Source organism: Mirounga leonina, unplaced genomic scaffold (genome assembly GCF_011800145.1).
Source record: "Mirounga leonina isolate KUSES-001 unplaced genomic scaffold, KU_Mleo_1.0 Mir_200, whole genome shotgun sequence".
NCBI classification, from domain to species: Eukaryota; Metazoa; Chordata; class Mammalia; order Carnivora; family Phocidae; genus Mirounga; species Mirounga leonina.
Window position 1 is genome coordinate 21,830,656 of NW_023270503.1, and position 21,140 is coordinate 21,851,795.

General features: G+C 54.7%; 1 protein-coding gene across 5 annotated transcripts; it reads right to left on the minus strand.

Annotated features, from left to right (window-relative positions):
• Positions 1-873: 873 nt before the first annotated feature.
• On the minus strand, positions 874-20,856 carry MYCBPAP (MYCBP associated protein). 5 transcript variants are annotated; one of them, XM_035026852.1, is made up of 19 exons: positions 20,570-20,856; positions 14,388-14,515; positions 13,616-13,775; positions 13,379-13,482; positions 12,326-12,509; positions 11,980-12,095; positions 10,913-11,063; positions 9,944-10,059; positions 9,741-9,856; positions 9,221-9,329; positions 7,801-7,990; positions 7,134-7,321; positions 6,012-6,158; positions 4,923-5,336; positions 4,409-4,530; positions 3,657-3,772; positions 3,103-3,242; positions 2,756-2,926; positions 874-1,296 (listed from the first exon to the last, which is right to left on the minus strand). In XM_035026852.1, exons 1-19 carry the CDS (start codon positions 20,643-20,645, stop codon positions 1,195-1,197), a joined length of 2,850 nt encoding a protein of 949 aa, XP_034882743.1. In that variant the 5' UTR covers positions 20,646-20,856; the 3' UTR covers positions 874-1,194. The 5 variants fall into 5 exon arrangements, 4 of the variants coding, with proteins under 4 accessions (XP_034882743.1, XP_034882741.1, XP_034882742.1 ...); XM_035026850.1 differs by having other exon boundaries at positions 9,741-10,059; positions 20,570-20,847; XR_004683198.1 differs by lacking the exon at positions 3,103-3,242 and having other exon boundaries at positions 9,741-10,059; positions 20,570-20,847.
• Positions 20,857-21,140: the final 284 nt, after the last annotated feature.

Consider the following 21,140-nt stretch of genomic DNA (forward strand, 5'->3'; position numbering starts at 1 on the left):
TTCCCCCGCCTCAGCAGGAAATAGGGTGGGGGGTGGGGGGTGGGGGGCTCCAACACCCACCCCACTCCTACCCATCTCCGCTGGGCCAGGAAGACCTTTCCCGGGGGAGGCTGGCCCTTTGGTGGATTTGTTTTCTGTGGGCTCCAGCTGGCCCCCTCAGCCACCCTGAAGGGAGCATCCAGGCTCCAGGCATAGCCCCTCTCGGCCTGAGGAACAGAGTGACCTGCTCTCTCCAAACTCCTCCCACTCTCACCTGGAGGATGCTGAGGCCCATGAGGCTTTTATCAGAAGCACCAAATGCAAACCCAAGCAGGTGGGAGGCCTCGGCCACCTCCCCATCTCCCGCCCCCACCTCTGCTCCACCAGCACATAAGGCAGTGAGGCCAGCCTTAGCCAAGTTGCTCTTCAAACTCTGGCAGCCTGGAGCCCACTCAGCACAGGAGGCCCGGCCCTGAATGATGATTTTGGCCAGAAAGCCATTCAGGTGCTGAGTCGAGCTGACAGCCGACTTTCCTGTCCAGGAGCCACCTCTTGTCCACTTCCCATTTCTCTGAGCAAGGGGGCGAACGTAATGTCCAGAGGCTGTTTTTAAGGCAAAAAGTGGCTCAAGGGGGCCACCTGGCCTGACAGGAGGGGATGAGACAGGCTGCTGAGGGCACGGGGATCTGGCCTCTAGGGTCTGACAGTGCGGTAAGCATGATCCCCAGGGACTGGGACTGGGCCCTTGGCCGAGTGGAACTGGGAGGATCTCGGGGAGCCAGGCCCCATGTGGTCCCGTTCTCCTGGTCTCACACTTGGGTCATGCTGGGTGATGACACTTGGGGAAGACCTGGTTCCAGGAAGCGTGACCCCAAAAGTGTGGGCCAAGGAAGGTCAGAGGCAGGGATTTCAAGGGGTGATGCTGTCTGTCCTGTCACCTGATTCATTCCTTGTCCTGGTAGCAACCTGCTCTTCTGCTCATCATGCCACACATCACCTTCCAGGTGTGTTTCTCCTTCCTCCTGTTGGATGGCTCCAGGAACTAAGAGGAGGGGAATCTGAGGCAGGTGGGACACGGGAGACCCTGGCCGTGAGCTGCCCTCATCAAGATCCGACATTCAAGACATGAAGGCCTAAAGGAAGTGGTGGGAACCCAAAAGTTCTTTATTGATTTGTTTGTGAACCAGTTTCCCAGAAGACCCTGGGGCACATGAGTCAGGTGCAAAGACGCAAAGTCTCCTCGACATCCTTTACAGGTCTGAGCTCGTCAGCCAGGACCATCAGGTCAGTCATTAGGGTGTCCAGCAGCCCGTAGACCTGGAAGAATGGGGTGAAATCACAGGCAGAGGGTTGCTCTGTGGAAGGCACCTCCACAAGAGAGCACCCAGCATGCAATGAGGGTGGACAGGTCTACACCAGGACGGGAGAGCGGCAGCCGGGGTAAAACCAAACCTGCGGAGATTCTATAGAACTTTTGTTTTTGCAGACAGTTTTATTTTTCAAACCGTCTGGGGGAAGCAATCCTGCACCAGGCCCTTGGGACATATGGGGGCCCAAGAGCCTGGAGTGGTTAAAGGGGTAATTCCAGGGAATGGCGCCCATTTACCCCCGGGGGTGGTCCAGCTCCACCCCCACCACCCAGAGGCCAGCTTTACTTCTGGTAAGATCACAGATCCTCAGACTGAAATGTCTCCAGGACCGTGCCCTCCCGGGGGACTGGGCCACATGAGCCTTGGCAAGCTGATTCTTCATTGCAGAGAGCCCTCGGATTCCTTTCTAAACCCCATCAACCTTCAGAAATCGCCTTGATGTCACCAGCAGCAAATGGAGCTTCTGTTCAAACTCAGTCCAGAGCGTTACCCCAATGTACGTGACGCAATCCCATCTAGCCGTCCACACTGGAGGCCGACAAAGCACCGCCATTAGACACAGTGACAATCGAGGGTGGCTTTGTGGACCTCTCCTCCGAAACAATAACAATGAACAGAACACAATACCTGGGCGAATCTCTAAGGACTTGCTGCTTAGGAATATACCAGCATCAAGTCTCTCCAGTGCGTCACAACCCTTACGCTTGCTGGAAATTCACTCTACGACGCGCTGTTCCCCCAAGGGACACCTCTGCCGAGGTGCACCTCACGCAGAGAGGAAGTGGGAGCAGCAGAAAGGGAGGGGCGTCTGCTCTGTTCCTCTAGTGTGTTTTCCTAACTGCAGCCAGAGTGATCTTCCAAGTCAGACTGTGTCACTCCTCCATTCAAACCCTCGTGGACTGCTCATTTCACTCAGGAAAACCCCAAGTCCACACAATGGCCTGCAGAGCCCCACCTGACCTGTGACTTGTTCCCTCTCAGTGGCCTCTCTGTCCACTGTCCTCCCGGCCCCCTCCCTCCCCTACGTTAGCTGCCCCCTCTGCCTAGGGCACTCTTCTCGATGGCCACAGGGCCACCCCTCACCTCCCTTCGAGTCTGTTAGATGTCACCTTCTCAGGGAGGCTCCCCCGCCGCACCCTGGCCTTCCCCACCCCCTGGCCCTGGGTTATCTCTCTCTCTCTCCCAGAGTGCTTGCCACCTAACGTACAGGGCGTGTTGCTTATGCACGAGGTCTGTCTCGCACACCGGGATGCCCTTCACAAGGGCAGCTCTGCTTCCATCTTCCAGCACGGACACACTAGGTGTTGACTGTTCGTGGAATAAATGGGACGGATGAGGGAGGGGAGGAAGGCCCGAAGAGCAGGTGTGAGCAAGGGCAGGGCTGGGCGCAGGGCTCGTGCCCTCACCTCCGTGTGCAGTCTCTTGGTGTACTTCTCCATGACCAGGGGATCTGTGGGCTCCTGAGAAGTGGTTGTGCCCTCAGGGGCAGGTTCTTCCAAGGAAAGCCCGTCCCGACTTGAAGATTTCATTGGTTTCTTGTCATCCTTTGCCTTGTGCTTCTTGCTGTTTGAACGGTCCTGCTTGGAGAGACGGAGACACAGCCTTCAGGAACTCCCGGGGGAGGTCCATGGCTTTCTCAAGAGCAGCTCACTGGGAGAGCCAGGGCGTCATGCTAGAGCGAGTGCCCACCTGCCGCAGCCCTTCCGATGCCTCCCCTGCCCCCCCAAGGCCCACCCTCTATGTCCCGGCATGCCTCTTTCCCTAGCAACTTGGCTGCTTTTCTGTCCTCTTTGATTCCCAGCTGCTTCTTTTCCTGGGCTACCCCTTTCCGGTCCTCCTTCCCAAATTTCGTGGTGGTTACTTTCACTTCCGTGCCAAGAGGAGACTTTCGATCTAAGGGAGGTGAGTGGAAGACAGTGTGACCTGGCCTCCCAGGCCCCACAGGGAGGGTCGGAAAAGCCAAGGGTCCTGAGCCCTTCATGCTCCCAGACAGGAGCAGAGCCCCCAGTTCAGGTTCATGACCTGCAGGGCAGGGGCGGGAGGCCTGGTTCCAGTCCCAGCCCCACCACAGCCCCATCTATGGCATGGGCAAGTCGTTCAACCTCTCTGGGACTCCACCTGTAAAACCAGGGGACTGAATGAAGGTGGTTACTCAGGTCACTTCTAGGTCCCAAATCCTGGCAGTAGACGGGAGGGTGACAGGGCCTACTCCATGGATCAACCTGATGGAGGTCCCACCAGAAGGGTGCCCATGGCCGAGGCGTGGGAGGGGTGGGGAGGCTCCACGGGGCGGGGCTGCAGTCTGACCTTGCTCTTCTGGAATGTCCAAATAGATGGTCTCCTTCTCGGGCAGGCCCAGTAGAGCCCTCAGCCACAGGGAATGGCTCACCAGGCCATCGATCATATCCCGCCACAGCTGCAAACTAGAGAGCAAAGCCTACTGGAGAAAGCCATCACCCCTCATCTGCCTTTGACTGTGCGGAGGCATGGGTCCTTCCCTTCTAAGACAGGGGTGCCCGGGGCTACCACGGAGGGGGCCGGCAGCCTCACCAGCACCTGTGCCCGCGTTCAGATAGGGATCTGGCTTCCCTCAGGTGGCAGCTGGGGAAGAGTGGCCGGGGACGACGGTTAGGTCAGTCTAGGCTCCAGCTTGAGACCCTGGCTAGACTTAGGTCTGGCCCGAAGGGAGCCGGGGGACCTTGTGTGAGATTTCCTGAGGGCCCCAGCGAAGGCGCCCAGCAAGTTCCACAGGAGAAGTGAGGCTTTCCATGGCCTCACTCTGCCCCCCTCCTCTTTGCCCTCCGGCTTGTCCTCGGCCCAGACCTCTGCTCACTGAGAAGGAAGTGGGCGAGAGGGTGGGAGAGAGACGGGGCACTCGCTCTGTTCTACCTGCTCCGGAGAGGGGCAGGCGGCTAGGGGGGCTGCTGTGGCAGGTGCCAGAGCGGGGAGTGTCTGCGGCACCTTTCTGGGCTCGAGGGGAGTCCTAGGACTGCGTGCCCAGAACCACAGTGGGGAGGCGGGGCCCGCTCTGCGGGGGGGAGGGGGAGAGGGACACTTACCATGTCTGGTGCAAGAAGTCGGACTGCAGGGGCCTCTGCTCCTGGCACAGCTCCAGGGCTGCTTTGTTGAGCCTGATGAGGGCGTCCTCCCTCTGGTTCTCCTCAGGGAGTGTCATCACTGCCTGGCAGGGTTGTAGGTACCATGGGCAACCATCCCGCCCAGGACACCAAGGGTCCCTGTGTCCTCTAGTGACGGGCCTGGTGCGGTGAGGACAGATGGCCAGGAGCAGATGCAGCCATGGAGCGCGGACCTCCCCCAGAACTATGCACCCATGAACCCCTTCTCCAAGATGTGCCTGGGTCAGAGAGGGCACCCCCCCTCCCCACTGCACCATGGTGGCCTAGGCACCCGAGACAAAAAGAGATGACCCAAGAGACTGCTTCCTCTGGGTCCTCAGAAGAGTTTCTTTGCCCGTGGGGGCCAGGGGGACTGCCGGGGCCCTCCCTCAGTGCCCTGGCACCTACCCCCGGACTGCCATCCTGCCCACCCCTGCCGAGTCAGGGGAGCGAGCACCTTTCTGAAATCCTCCAAGCAGAGATTCCACTCGGTGGGGGGAAGGCCATGTAGCTCCCAGGGGCTCTTGGTGTTCCCCAGGTCTGGGCTCTCCTCCACCAGGATCTCCTCCATAATGCTCTTCCGATGAGAAGCCCGGGCCCCCGCTCTAGGCTTCTGGGGCCCAAAAGCATCTCGGGCCTCATTCTCCTGCCGGGTCGGTTGCGATTCTGGGACTGGGCTCTTAAAGTGTGCTGAAGGCTCCCTGCTCACAGAGGGCTTCTCCAAGGAGGCTGGCCGGGGCGCGGCAGCCCGGGCCCCGGGGCTGAGGTGCTCATCCTTGCCGGGCCTGGCCTCCTCGGCCTTGGGGGGCACGTTCAAGAACTGGCGCCACAGGCCGTGCAGGCTTTGCACCACTTGGTGCTGGTAATGCAGCTGCAGCAAAGGCAAGAGAAGTCACGTGGCGGGGAGGTGGGGGGGAGGGGCCCCCAGAGTCCCAGCGAGCCTGCTCCGGTTCCCCCACTCCCTCAAGAGCAAGATGGAGGCTACAGGGAAGAAGCCAGCAGCAGCCACTGCGGCCAGAGCAGCTCCTCACTTCCCCTGCCTCCTGAGTATCTCCAGCTTAGAGCTTTTTTTGCATTGCATTTCCACGTAAGATGGGGGTTTTTTGGTTTGTTTTTTTAAAGATTTTATTTATTTATTTGACAGATACACAGCGAGAGAGGGAACACAAGCAAGGGGAGCGGGAGAGGGAGAAGCAGGCTTCCCGCTGAGCAGGGAGCCCGATGCGGGGCTCGATCCCAGGACCCTGGGACCATGACCTGAGCCGAAGGCGGACGCTTAACGACTGAGCCACCCAAGTGCCCCGTAAGATGGGGTTTAAATGAAGGAGTTTGTGAAGCTCTATTCTGACCAAGCGTCCACTTACTTCCTAAGTTATCTTGGGCAAATTACTTAACCGCCCTGGGCCTCAGTTTCCTCACTGTAAAGCAAGGATATAAATAGTGCCCCTGGTCAGCGGGCTGCTGTGAGAAAGTGAGTTACTCATGGAAGATGCTCAGAGCGGGCCCAGGCGTGTGTGAGGGCGCAGGGGCCGGCGCTGGCCTGTACCCGAGGATTCCTATGGTGGAACAAGTCCTCCTCAGTGAGATAGGCGTCCACAGGGGACTGTACACGCTCCAGGGTCAGGATCCCACTCAGCAGCTCCTGCAGCACGCTCTCCACGATGGTGACTGCTTCGTGGGCAGCCAGCTTGAGCTGGGGAAAGGAAGATGGGACAAGATGGCAGCTCAGCCTTTCGAAACCCATGCTGCACCCTCGAGGGAAGCCAGAGCCCTCAGGACTTTGTGCCTTCCTAGGGGTTGAGCTCCTGCCATCGTCTGTCTGTCATCTATCTGTCTCTCTCTCTCACACACACAGACACACACACACACACACCTATTCTCAGACTCAAACCGCTGGGTAACCCTAAATATCCTTGTTCTCTAAAAGAGACTGAAAGGATGTAGTGGGGAAGCCAGTTCCAGAGATGTTGCTCCCTCGTGGGGCCAGAAGGTCACACAGTCAGCACTTCCCCCAGGTTAGGAAGAAGGGCAAGGAGCAAGGACCACACGGTTTGGGCCCTGTTGTGGACGTGGCTTGGCCACACCATTGGGTGTCACAGAAGAGTGGAGGGGCGTCTCATGTGAGAGGTAGGTCCTACTGTCAGCAAGTAAAGCAGACGTGGCACTTGTCCACATGACCCGTGCTCACGGTGGGCTGAGCCCCAGCTAACGGAGTTGGCTCGTATCTGGGGGCCACAGCAGAAAGAGGCGGCTTTCTCCAGAGCGCCTGGAAGCACCGCCCCAGCTGGTCAGCTCCGGAACTGACAACGACACGGGGCCCAGTGCCCACCTCACTCTCTCTCTGGGTGTCAGCCCCACTAGTTAGGTTTTTCTCTCTGGTTTTGAAGGCTTGCCAGTTAAATCGGACCCCACGGGATAGAGTCAGACAACAGTGAACAAACGGTACTTCTAGTAGTTCTGGGGGCCTCCAAGCTATTCCTCCTCTCCGTGCCCACCCACCTTTTACATCACAAAGCCCTTGGGAGTGTGTGTTGAGCAAAAACAGCTGCCTGCCTGTGAAACACTCCCCTCTGGGGCTGGGAGAAGCAGGATCCCCGTAGGCAGCGCCAGGAAGAAGTCCAGGGGAACCTATCTGCTGTCCATGGCGCCAAGGTCCTGGGTCGCTTACCTTCAGTAACTTCCTTTCTTCCCTAAAAATGTCCTGGGTCAGGGAGACTGCGTAGAGATTGACCTGCAGGGGAGCCCCTCCTAATAGGGTGGGGTGGGTTCCAAACTCCCAATATTCCCTGAAGATGCCAGCATGCAAAGATTTGAAGAAGAAGGTAAAGGTTTTCGTTTCTCCAGGCAGAATCACACCTGAGAGGGACCGAGACAGGAGTTTTCACCACACAGGAGCTAGCTGGGCCCAAGCCTGCACGAAGACAGTTCACTGAGCCCTAAGCCTAGGCATGTACAGTTACCTGAGCCCCAGGCAGGGTGACGGACCATCCCAGTTTGCCCAGAACTGAGGGGTCTCCTGGGACATGGGACTTTCGACTTTCCATGCAAAAATTGGGAAGTCCCAGGCAAACAGGGATGGGGGGGCGGTCATCCTAGCCTCAGGCCTGAACACAAAGGTAACTGAACCCCGAGAAAATTTCTGCTCTCTGGTGACTCACCTCTTGGTGTTCTCAAGAGTTTGACTGTTCCCCCAGCTGACATGAACAGTTAGGAGAGGACACAGTTCACAGAAGAAAGGAGGCAGGGGAGAGCGGCTCAACCTTACAGGAGCATCAGCCAAACTGTGGCTCCTCACAGACCGAGGATGGGAGGCGGGGAGCGAGGCAGCCAGGTACCTTCCCGATTGTTGAAATAAAACCGCTGCATCCTGTTTCTCTTCAGGTCTTGGAAGGAGTCCAGCTGGGAGCGCCGCCGCCAGGTGTACCAAATGGCCACTGTGCCGTTATTGACCGTGGTCAGTTCCGAAGATGTCTTCTCCCCTTCTAGAGTTTCAAAGGTCAAGCGGACAGCAATTCCAACGTGCTTCTAGGGAAGGAGGAGGTATGAGAAACATCTTTGAGGAAGGCTCTGGCCTACGGTGACCAATTCGTCCTGGTTTGCCAGGGACTTTTCTGGGTTTGGCACCGAAAGTCCCGTGTCCCCATCTTCCAGGGCCTGGGTGCTCTGAGTGCTATCACGGTACCCCGATAGGGGCCATCTCTGCCATCCCCAGCAAGAAGGGGAGAGAAAACAGATTTTGTATCTGATGAACGGTTCTGCTCCTTAGACCTGAAGTCTTTTTTTTTTTAAGAGAAAGAGAGCTGGGCATGCACGCAAGCAGGGGTGGGCTGAGGGGGGTTCGGGGGAGGGGCAGAGGAAGAAGGAGAGAGAGAATCTTTTTTTAGTTTTTTTTTTTAATTTTTATTCACTTACTTATTTTTAAAGATTTTATTTATTTATTTGACAGAGAGAGAGAGAGACAGCTAGAGAGGGAACAGAAGCAGGGGGAGTAGGAGAGGGAGAAGCAGGCTCCTGGCCGAGCAGGGAGCCCGATGCGAGGCTCAATCCCAGGACCCTGGGATTGTGACCTGAGCCAAAGGCAGATGCCTAACGACTGAGCCACCCAGGCGCCCCTAGTTTTTTTTGTTTTTAAAGACTTTATTTATTTGAGAGAAAAAGAGGGGGGAGAGAGAGAGAGAGAGCATGGCAGGGGGGAGGGGCAGAGGGAGAGGAAGAAGCCCCACTGTGCAGGGACCCCAATGTGGGGCTCCATCCTAGGACCCTGGGATCATGACCTGAGCCAAAGGCAGACACTTAACCAACTGAGCCACCCAGGTGCCCAGGAGAGAGAGAATCTTAAGCAGGTTTCACGCCCAGCATGGAGGCCGACATGGGGCTCAATTTCATGACCCTGAGATCATGACCTGAATTGAAATCAAGAGTCGGACACTTAACCCCGAATGAGCCACCCAGGCGCCCCCTGAAGAATATTTTAGAACTTTCTTGAAGCCGTACCTGTTTGAGAAGGTTTGCTTATTTACATGCTTGTGGGCTAGGTACAAACTGGGTGGCTTGTGACAGTCTCTTTTCAGCCTTGTGATTTTATTCTGGCGCAAGTTAGCACTGCTGTTACCATTTTCAGACATGCTGAATGCATGACCAGATAAAAATGCAAATAGGTGACTGTCCAGGCTCCTTGTGACTGCCACAGTCACCCTGGGACGGCACCCGAGGGAGGCCCTTCCAGCAGGTGGGTGAGGGTGGAAGCAGTTTTACCTTGTCCTGTGGGTTACTGCCTCTGATCCAGCAAGCTGGCTTCCCACAGAACAGCAGAGAAGGGCCAAGAATAGGCATGGGGACCACATCAGGGTAACTGGCCAAGTCTCTGTAAGAAAAACCAACGACTTATTTTCCCCGAAGCTACCACAGTCTTGCCCCACGGAGCCCAGGGAAATGGCTGCCAGGAAGTCTGGAGAGGTGCCTGCCTCTGCCCTCTGATGAAGTACCCTCAGCTCCACTCGGGCTTCACTTTGTCCTGCTCTGTTCCTACAGGTGGGCACTTCTTGGACTCACAGAGACTCTTCATGCACGGCACTCACCAGCAAAGGAATGGCCAGGAAATCCCCATTAGGGGCTGGTTGCTGGAAGGGAGCTGGCACAGGTGTTGGAAGGGGCCCAGAGAGAGGCTGGGATGGAGGCACCTGGATTTCAGAGGGGGGAGTCTGCCCTTCATACTGTGGGTGCCGGGGGAAGCCACTCTTTCCAACCTCTCTCCCTAGGGCCCAGGCCAACTCACAAGGGCACCATGTCTTCAGAGGAGCTTTCCTGGCTCCTACCAAATACTGAATAGTCTTCCACCTTAACAGTCGTGAAAGGCTGCCCTCTGCCCACCACCTCCAGGCCATCAATATCCTCAGAGAGACCGAGAAAGGGAAGATTAACTGACTGAAGACAGGCACATCTCGAGGGGCTTTGGACCCGGCACAGAGGCATACTGACCTGCTGGCTAAAATCCAGCTCTGCCATGACCTTCTGCAGCTCCGTGCGTCGGTAGATCAGAAACAGACTCCGATCCCAGGTGTAGCGGTACGGAGCCTCCTTCTGGGCCAGCAGTCCTGGAGCAGTAGGGTCCAGGGGCCCTCAGCACAGTCGTCTGCGGTGGCCTCTCCCCACCCACTCTCCAGGGCTCTGTGAGCACCCACCCCAGCACCACTTCTGGGAAAGGGGAGAATACAGCTTCCCTGTGCGGCTGGACTCTGGTCCTCCCGCCCTGTACCTCCCGCCTCAGCAGCCCTATGCAGGACTCTTGCAAGATCAGCTTGCAACCCTGCAAACCTTTGGATTATAATCACAATTGCAATCTCTCACTACACACCCTGTCTCATTTAACACTCTCACGTCCCACAGTACTTTACAGATGGGGAAACTGAGGACCAGAGAGCTTAAGTAACTCACTGGAGTTCGCAAACCCAACACAGCCGGGGCCTGAACCCAGCACAGAAATAGCATGCAAACCACAAATGCAAGCCACGGACGTCATTTAAAATTCCCTAGATGCCACATTGGAAAAGGTGAAAAGAAACAGGTGAAATTCACTTTAGTAATATAGTTTAACCCAACAGATAAAAAATAGTATCATTTCAACATGTAATCAATGTAAAAATGATTAATAAAGTATATTTTTTAGTACAATCTTCAAAACCCAGTGTGTAGTTCACACTTACAGCACACCTGAGTCCACGCTAGCCACATTCCAGGTGCTCGATGACCACGAGCCATGGCGGCCGTGTGGACAGAGCAGCCCCACAGCCCCTGCTCCCACTCGCCCCCCTCCCCCTCCTTTCGCTGTCTTACTGCAGGGGGGGCTGGACCTCCGGCAGTTATGGGCCTCCATGCCAGGCCGTTCTCACTCCAGAGCCACGCTGTCCCCCCTCCTAGGCCAGCCAGCGTTTCCGGCCCACTCCTCACCCATCTCCGCCTGGATGCACTGGGGCTTCCTGACATAAGTGATCGGTTCCAGGAGGCCACGCTGAGCTTTTGTCTTGGTCATTACCAGACCCGTCAATTCATCTCCCAGGTATTCCAGGCGACTCCAGAACCCACTGGTCTCTTCACAGCTCTGGCAAGGAAGGACATGGGAGTCAGATCACCTGGGCTCTTTGGAGAGAGGCTGGTGGAGGTGGGGGGCCCGGGGGGACAAGAGTGCCACAGACTTCAGATGCTTTCCCTGGGGGGATTCGCTGCTGCCCTGAGAGCAGGATAGAACATCCACTTTGTTTTTTGGATGCCCTGCTGTAGCCCCAGACGGACGGCACTGCACTGACAAACCACAGCACAGGACGGTGCCCCGGGTCACCTGAAAGCTGGAGCCTCGGCTTTTAGAACACTGAGACTATTCTAATAACCCAGTACCGGTGATATCTTTCCCCTGAAACGGACTACCACTGACCACCGCGGGTTGCGTAACCTAGCTAGCCAGGCGGCCGGAATGCCCAGTAAGGACCAATGATAGGATTTCGTGAAGGCCTTGAGGGCTTAACAATGCCTTGCAATGAGACTGTTGAATCTCAGATCTGTACCTCTGAAACAAATAATGTAATATATGTTAAGAAAAAAAAAAAAGAAGAAGGTAGCGGGAGGGGAAGAATGAAGCGGGGGAAATCGGAGGGGTAGACGAACCATGAGAGACGATGGACTCTGAAAAACAAACTGAGGGTTCTAGAGGGGAGGGTGGTGGGAGGATGGGTTAGCCTGGTGGTGGGTATTGAGGAGGGCCCATTCTGCATGGAGCACTGGGTGTTATGCACAAACAATGAATCATGGAACACTACATCTAAAACTAATGATGTAATGTATGGGGATTAACATAAGAATAAAAAAATAAATTAATTAATTAAAAACAACAACAACAACAACAACAACAAAACAATGCCTTGCAATGAGCAGATTCTTTTGTTCCCAACTGTGCAACCTGAGGCAGCCATCCCTGGGCCCAGACCCGCTCCTCACAGAGCACTTGGGAACTCCGTCCTTACCTTCCCATCATGCTGTGTTGAAAGTGTTCGGTCAATGAGCTCCCGCTCCTCCTGGATGTGTCTGTAGGTCTCCCCAGTGTGCATCAGCAGCTCGCTCACGGGCTTCTTCAGGCGTTCTAGAGAGTGCGAGAACCAAGAACACGGACCCTCCCTCAAGTCAGAACAGGGACCCTAGCACTTCGCACTGGTCAGCCCCATGGCTGGGCTGATGTCAGGACCCACTAAGAGCAAGAAGCACTTGGGAGTGGATGGCACAATGTTCGGCGAGGTGGAGGGACAGAAAAAAACAGCAGTGGAGCCTCGGTGGTGGCCAAGGCCCCGCGGGAACCCTGTCCCCTTTGCTCACCACTGAGGGCTTCCTGCTGCTTCTTCCACAAGGCGATGTGGCGCTGCCAGTTTTTGAGAAAGTTGTGCTGGGGAGGTGGGGCCCAGGGATGTGCCTTCTCTTCTTTTGGGGCTTTCTGCTTTGGCTCTTCTTTAGCAGAGATGAGGGTCACCAGGCCCGGCGGGGTGCGTATCAGCTCAGCCAGCTGAAACGTACAGGGAGAGCATGCAGAGGACAGTGAGCAGACGCGGAGCCAGGGCTGAGCAGAGACTTCTCCAGGCCTCACCCCCTGCTGCCCTCCCCCTCTGCTCAGAGTCCCTTCTCTTCTGGACCCTAACTTAGCAAGTGACGGAACCAGGGAGCCTTGGAAGCCCCCGTCAGGGCCCTCTCTTTCAGATGGGAATCTTTGTTCTGAGACGGTGGTCAGCCATTCTCAGTCTCTCTGTCCCCCTCACAACTGATGCTAATTGACACCTTCACCTGCAGGGCGACAGAGTCATTTTTATATGACCCCAGGCCTCTTAGCACCAGACCCATCAGAGATGTTCTGCCTGGAGCCAGGGAAGCAAAGGAGCGGAGAGCGAGCAAAGCACTGCACACCGGGAAAGTCAGACAGACAGACAGACAGACAGACACGCGGCCCCGGGAGCTGCAGGAAGCCACCGTCCTTCCCCGTGTGCACCAAAGAGGAGAGCAGGCCAGGCACTGGAGAAGGCATAATGAAGCTGGTGCACAGAGGAGTGGAGGGCAGTGGGGGAGCGGGAGCCCCGAGCCCTGCGGCTTCTCTGGGTTCCAGTCTGGAGTCGGACACCCTCTGGCTTTGGGGTTCCTTGAGGTGCCTCTGTATCCTTATAGTGAATTGCTGACTTCAGCTGAAGCTAGTTTAAGTGGCTTTACTCTTTCAGGGGAGGGTCACGAGCACTTCAGATTCCAGGGCCCAGAGACTGGCACTGTCTCTGTAACCTCAGTCCCCCAGTCCTGCTTGACTCCGCCAGGTGGCTATGACCCGAATGGCTTCAGTGACTTCTCCTCCCCAACTCCCCTCCCCGCCCCAGCAACTCTGTACAAACCAACCTGGGTGTTCCCTTGAGCAACTGCAATTCTCTTAAAGTCCTGGAGACTCCCCAAGATGTGGTGAGGCAGGATCTGGTCACGGTCATGGAAGCTGTCACCTGGGCCTGGGTGAGGGGCAGCGGAGGGGAAGGACTAGCTCATGTCAATGTTTCGAGGGGGTTACTTGCTGAGGGTGACCCAGCTCCCTCTCAAGGCCGGCCCATGAACTCAGAGGCCCGGGCCAAGGCGGGGCCATACCAGAGTAGTCCAGGGGCTTCGTGGCTGCATCTGGAGTAGCAGGATGTGCTACTAAGCGGCAGACCTTCCTCTTTGGATCCTTGGGTCTGAGTTTACGGATGATAAATTTCTGGGTGATAGCAGGTCTATCTTGTGTCTCAATAAAGCGAGGAATGTGTTGCTAAAACAAAACAAAACAGAGGAGAATTGCACTTGAGATCAGGAGGAGGAAAAAACGCCACCCATCCCCTCTGTCCCAATTCTTGGTGGAACTCCTGAAGGCTGAAAAATATGTTGCTCCAGCTCTGTCCATATGCTCTGTCGAGGAAATGCCTATATGCCACAGACATAAGGCTCAGCAACATCCGGGCGGAAAAAAGTAACATTTAGATCCTCCAGACAGTGCAGGGGAGAAGTGGCTGACTCTTCCAGGTAAAGCATGGGGTTAGGGTTTAGCAGCTGTATCCACATCTGTAATGTGCTTCTCGGGCTCATTTTCCCTTCTGCGAAATGGGGATGACGGGCACTTGCCTCCATGAGAAGCAAGACACCTCAACATCTCATTTCCCTGTGGTTCTATAGGACTCTCAGCAACGTTAAAACAAACAACATAGTAAATTCCTTTAGATGCAGAAGTGCAAAGAATCCATGTCCAATTTTTCCATGGAATTAGACCCTCCCTCTGAGTAGGGAGGTGGTGAAGAGACAGTGGACATGGCTGATGTTCTAGACCACACAGACTGACCCGGAAATGCTCATCCTGCAGTAAGGGATCCCTGGACTTTATCCTTACCTTCTTCAGGTCTTCCTTCTTAATGGCTAAGGCAAGAATGTCATCCCCTTGTAGGATATTGCTAACAGGCTCAGGTTCTTCCTGAATGGGGGGTGTAGGCTGTTCAGCTACCTTTGCCCGCTTCTTTTCTAAAGAGAAGCAGAAAGATACAAGTGCTGAAATATATATATATTTCTTTTTTTTTTTTCTAAAGATTTTATTTATTTATTTGAGAGAGAGAGTGAGAGAGAGAGAGCACAAGAGGGGGGAGCGGGAGCGGGAGAAGCAGGCTCCCCGCCGAGCAGGGAGCCCGATGCGGGACTCGATCCAGGATCATGACCTGAGCCGAAGGCAGCCGCTCAACCAACTGAGCCACCCAGGCGCCCTATATATATATTTCTAATATACAGTATATATTCTAATATAGGTATATAATATATTCTAATATATAATAGCTAATATCTATCTACATTAGATTGCATGGTAGAAGGCAGAGCTCAACACCCGGACAGACAGCAGAGGCTGCCAAGATGGCCTGGAGTTCTCTCTTGAAGGTCCCCCTACCTGTCCCCCTTGGCCTGCTACAGTGACTGGAACTTTTGGAGCTGGAGTTGAGATCAGAAGATAGTCCATTCCAGGCTCGGCTACTTACAAGCTATACAACCTTGGGCATATCACCTACCCTCTCCTGGTCTCCGTCTTCCTTCTTGTAAAAAGAGAAAGCTGGACTAAAGCAATGGCTCCCAAATATTAGTCAGATGTCTGCCTGAGGGTCTTCTGAAGAGTTTTACTGATACAGCTTCCTGGCTACTTTGTGGGGCCAGGGCCAGGGAAACTGTATTTTTTTAAAACCCCCTAGGTGGTTCTGATGCATAGGAGTTTGGGACAACTGGACTAGATGATTTCTCAGCCTTCCCCATTGCTGGCATTGATGCATTGTTCTAGGGGAAGACTTCAGGTTTCTTAGGACGTTGGCTAAAATGCGGATGCTCTGGGGGAAGCAGAGCATTCACCCCTGAGCATTTATTTCACATTCTTTCATGTAATAAATACTGTTTAAGCATCTAGCCAGGCACTGTGCTAGGCTCTGGGCATATAAGGCAGAGTCTCAGACTTCTAAGAGCACAAGCCTGGGAGACTAGATTGTCAAACAGGGTCACTGAACTAGGGTCACTATGGGGGCATTCAGGGGGGCCCCAGCCCCGTGTGCGGGGCAGTCAGGGAGGGCTTCCTGAGGAGGTGATGTTTAAACTATGAGCTGAAGATGACGGAACTTAGACACGGGAAACACACTGGGGAACAGGCATGCCAAAGAGAAGCGCACGAAGAGGCCTAGAGGCAACAGAACAGAATGGGCATCTGGAACTCTAAGCACATTTTTTAAATAGCTGGAGTGCAGCAAGGTGGGGGGTAGGGAGCAGTGCTTAGGGAGGGAAGTAGGCACCACCTGGCCAAGAGCTTAGTGAGCTGTGTAAAGGACTTCGGTCTTTACCCTGAGGGTCACAACACGGCAAGGAATGGATTAGGGCATGCAAGACGGAGTGGGCCGGCGGGGGGGACTCTTTAGGAGTCTCCTGGGGGAATGAAGGGTTTGACAAAAGCGGCTCATGGGACTGGAGGAAAGTGGAGAGCCTGTTTCTCACACGAGCCGTCCGAAGCACAGCACTGAGAACTCGTGGACAGAGCGAGTCACTCCCCAGTGAGGACACCCTCCCTGACTTCCTCCCACAGACGTGGGTTTACGGTTTCAAATGCATCTTGTCGCTCTGCCTAGGGTCCTCCTGTCTGTTGCCCCCTGGTTTAGAATGATTGGACGTAAGGCCTGACAGAATCATCAAAAGAAAGCCCAAGTCCTGCCTTCAGGGACTTTAAAACAAAACTTGGCGGGGCGCCTGGGTGGCTCAGATGGTTAAGCGTCTGCCTTCGGCTCAGGTCATGATCCCAGGGTCCTGGGATCGAGCCCCACATCGGGCTCCTGGCTCAGCGGGGAGCCTCCTTCTCCCTCTCCCTCTGCTTCTCTCCCTGCTCATGCTCGCGCTCTCTCTCTCTGTATCTCTGTGTCTCAAATGAATACATAGAATAAAAAAAAAATAAGAAAACATTAAATGCTTTCTTTAAAAAAACAACAACAACAAAACTTGGCTTTGTCCACTGCTACTCCCAGTGCTCTAATTTGTAAGGGGCCTTATCACTAAAACATCAAAGCAGTGGTTTTGATGACCCAAATCAAATGTTTTTAGGAAATGCCCACATGGTGGCCAAAAAACCCAAGCCACAATCATGCCAACATAACTCCAAATGCAGCCTATCGGTCAGAGTCCTCTCCTCAGCAGTGGGGTCAGCAGACACCCAGGAGTATCTGTCAGTTAAACCACACGGCGCACACGCCAACAGGGCCGACCGGCTTGACCCCGAGTTCTGGTCCCACCCAGTGCCATACGTGGGGGTACGGCCTTAGGTTTTCATTTCCACTTCCTCTCTCCCTTCAACACAAAGTTGCCAACATTGGTGGTCAAGAGAGAACTGGTAGCAGCTGAAGGCCTGCTTTTATACACATGTTGGAATTTTGGGCGCCTGGCTGGCTCAGTTGGAGGAACATGTGACTCTTGATCTCGGGGTCATGAGTTCAAGCCCCACACTGGAAGATTGATTGATTGATTGATTAAATAAATAAATAAATAAATAAATAAATAAATAAATAAATAGACTTTACATAAATAAATACTTTGGAATTATTTCTATTTTCCAGGACATTTGCTTTCTCCATCTGTCACCTCGGCTGGGTCTACTGCTCTCCAAGGGATTTCACATCTCCAGATGTGTGCTTTTTACTGGTGGGTGTGTAATTACCATGTGTAAATTTATAAACCTTCAACATTGCTAAAGGTTTCCAAAATCGTGAAACTCTGCTCTGAGGTTTTTCTGAGGTTATCTTGAATGCAGTTCAAAGCTCTGATATAGCATACAGTGAGGGAGGAGTGTGCTCTAGTTAAGAGGACATCTTTAGAAAAATGATATATACATTTTAAACTTCAACTCACCCTAGAGAATATTTACCAAGTACCCTGAGGACCTGAAAACTGCAGCAGACCCTGACACACACCAGCATCACATAAGGGCCTGGGTTAATGGCACAGACAATGTGTTTGGTTACACACCAAAGAAGGAACAAATGGATGTGGATCATACAGGTTAGGGCTGTAAAGAAAGGTTCAGAAGAGCAGGTGCAGGGGTCAGAGGCTGAGTGAGGCCCTGAAGGACCGGAAGCCTTCGAACAGGCAGAGCAGCAAACAGAGGTGTTTCAGGTGAGGTCACAGAGCAAAGGTGGAGGCAGGGCAGAGCATGGCATATGTGGGCATAGTGACACAGGAGGCTTGTTGGGGAGGTGGGGGTGCTATTGGGGATGATAGAAAAATCAGGGCATGACAGCTTGGTAAAGTAAGGCTGAAGCATCTGTCTTCTTGCTGGCAGGAAGGAAGTTTGGTCCAGGAGAGTGCATTGGTAAAAGCAGCATTTCAGAGTGATTCATCCAATGAGGGTAAGCCAGGTGGACTGGGGGCTGGGCGGGGGAGGGTGGTGGTATGGAGACGCTTGTTGGGAAGAGCAGGGAGGAAGGACTATTGTGGAGGGGGGGGGTCATTTGAGGACCTGTGGGAGAACTCAGCAGGGTCCGAGATATGTCTCACTACTCTAAACCTATGGAGGCTCAGCTATTTCCTGTTGTTTGGTCTGGAAACCCAAGTTGAGTGGGGCTTCTGGTAAGCCCCATAGCTGGCATTTCTCCCTTGATCCTGGCAGTTGTGAGGGGGTCAGAGACCAGCCCCCTTGCACGGGGCAGTGGGGTGATATTTCAGCTGGAGCTAGGCCAGGTAGCTGGAAGCAAGGTGCTCAGATGGGGTAGGGGTGGGGGAAGAGGGGGAAGCCTTGGAGGGAGAAGAAACCTGGCCTCGAGTTTTCTGTTTCTTGTGTTATCTAACGTTATCTTTTTTCAGTGTTGATCAAGGTCTTTGGGAAATTCTGACTTCAGGATTGCATGGTGGAACCAAGGGAGAGGCTGTCCCTACCAGGGCTGAGCTTTACTTATCAGGGAGGGGCATCTGGGACTGCTGGGAGTCTTCCCGGTTTCTTAACAAAATCAGGGAGAAACCTGGAAGTCAAAAAGGGCTCACGTCCCTAAACAGATTTAGAGTCACAATATTTGCTTGCCTTTTTGCTTGTAATTCAGAGACCCTGGAAAAACATAGCATGAGATTATATTTGTTGATTAGCTGTATTATATGGGGGGGGGGAATAAAAGTATTGTGCTACTACATTACCGACATCCCCTGAGATATCAGTGGGAAGAAAAGGGGGGGGAAGGCATCTTGCCTGCTAAACACTGGTTTTTTTTCCCTCCTCACCCTAGTGCGTGTTCTCAACTCAAATGGCTATTTAGCAAACTACATTTCCCTTTCTTAAAAATAAATATGTAGTGATAAATCTTTCCTTGAGTTGTTTATAGCAGAAAGTTCAAATTTGATAAGATCCAGAAACTAGGTGTGCAGGAGGCAATAGCTAGGAAAGCCCTTGACTGCCCTTGGGAAAAGGGCCCAGCTATTTTTCTCTCTCTCGACTGTTAAGAATTATATCATGAGGGGTGCCTGGGTGGATCCTGGCATCGAGCCCCATGTCCTCGGTGGGCTCCCTGCTCAGCAGGGAGTCTGCTTCTCCCTCTTCCTCAGCCCCTCCCCCCACCGGCTCATGCTCAGTCTCTCTCTCTCTCAAATAAAAATAAATCTTAAAAAAATTATATCATGAAACAGTCTCTCAACCCAGCCTAAAGAGGACTTTCATACTATGAAGAGGGATTAAAGCCAGCCATACTAACTAAGCAGGCCTCCCAGGGGCCCCAGCAGACCTGTCCCCCTCCTCACACTGAGCTTTCACCACTGCTCTGAGGCTGGCTTTGGGTCTCCCCAGGGCCTGCAAGAGCATGCCCAGACTTTCTGACCTAGCAAGTAAAGTCCTTGCTTGGTCTGGCCCCTGCCTACCTGTGCAGCCCTACCTGGCTCCCTCCCTCTCCTCCACACCCACCACCTCTGCCCTGGCCACCAATGTCCTAGTTCCATGCTTCAGCTCATGCCGCTCCCTGCTCCCTAGACCTGGAGAAGTAAACTGCCTTTTGGGGGGTGGGGGTGGGGTGGAGAGGGAGGGGAGGAAGAAGGCCAACCACAGATGTCACCTGCTTCAGAAAACCTTCCCCCCAGATTCTAGCATCTAAGGCCTGGGTCAGGTGCTCTGAGCCCCCTTAACCACTTAGGGACCCCTGTATCACAGCATCGGTATTTGTCTGGTTCCCCTTCTGGTAGTTCACTAGACTCTGTTTCTTGTGGGCTGGGGTGACACAGTGAATACTGACACCGTTGCTGCCCAGCACGGTGCCCACACACAGCAGGCCCTCAACAAATGGGAACAGCAAAAAATGGAGACAGGGGGTGAGCTGCAAATGGGAACACGTCCATGGGGGTCAGTCTGCAGTCAGACACCCTGGGACTCTGCCACCTGCAACCAGAGGGTAGCTGAGGTGGCCAGGAAGTAGTCATGTCTGCAACGGGCTCCAGGTTAAACAAGTGGGACAGGTGTCATCCATCTGGAAAGGATATACGTGGTGGGAAACAGAACTGGCCAAGTTAGGCCTTACGCCTGGGGTTTTCCAGCAGGCCTCTTAGGTGGACACCCTCACAGAATCCCCCCGAGGTGTTGGTTCCACCGCCTCAACATGTTTCTTGCATTCTTTCCTGAATTTCTTTTCCCAAGGGCTCCGGTCCTGACCCTTCTGAAACTCTTTCCCGACCCTTCTGCAACCCACCCAGTGGAGGGCGCTTGCCTTCAGAGTCCCACCCTACGCTATGGTTAGAGGTAGAAGTCTCCTTTGCCTTCCTGCCCAAGGCCATCTCCCCAGCAGTTGATCCCTGAGGCCTCTGTCAGTCTTCCTATGTCCCCATCCCCAAGGCCCAGTGCACTGGACCCTCTCCCTTTCGGGGGTCGCTGCCTTGTACATCATCCCTGAGGTATGGGGTACGCCTTGTTCGTACCCCATTCCCCCGCGATCTTTACCTCCATCCTGGTGTCACCCCCGTCCTCCAGGCCCCGTGTCGTGAGTCCCATCCAAGAACCCCAGCCCCTGTCGGCTTCTCCTGAGTTCCCAAGGAGCCAGCGCCAACCTTTAATGACTTCTGCGGCCTCCAAGAATTTGTTTGCAGGTATTCTGAGGCGGGAGTCCTTCTTTAGAGACTTCATGGTGTCGCCCGGGCTGTGAGCGTGGCCCTGCGCCGCGGGGACCCGGGATAAAGAGGCTGTGCGGCACCCCGCAGACCCCGCGCGCGTGCCCTCCCGCCAGCGGCCGCCAACGCGTCCATAGCAACCAGCGTCCCGCGCGGGGGCGCGCACCCACCGATTAACTTGGGCGGAGACTGCTTGGCAGCCATCTTTTTCATCCGGCCACGCCCACGCGCCCGCCGCGAGCCGCTCCTCGGGCGCGCGGATCCCGAGCACAGCGCTCGGCCGGGGCGTGACGTCACAGGGGCGGCGGCGAGCGCCGTGACGTCAGCGGCCAGCGGGGGCGGGGCGAGGCCCCCCAGCTCGGGAGAGGTGGGCGGGAGGACCGGGTCCGGGCGGCCCCGGCTCTGGCCTTCGGTCTGCGCCTTCAGACAGCCGCGGCCCGATCGTTCCTTTCACGCCATGCCGAAACCCCCTGCGTGGCTTCCCGTGGGTTTCAGTGACCTGGTGGCCCCT

Bases quoted from the DNA above. Each gene is read 5' to 3' on its own strand.
- MYCBPAP (XM_035026851.1), bottom strand. From the start codon at position 20,645: ATGAAGTCTCTAAAGAAGGACTCCCGCCTCAGAATACCTGCAAACAAA. The intron at 7,991-9,220 runs GTAAAACTGCTT...CTCCTTCCCTAG, and splicing joins GCAGTAACCCACAGGACAAG to AAGCACGTTGGAATTGCTGT. The intron at 7,322-7,800 runs GTACCTGGCTGC...GGTCCCTCTCAG, and splicing joins TTATTTCAACAATCGGGAAG to GTGTGATTCTGCCTGGAGAA.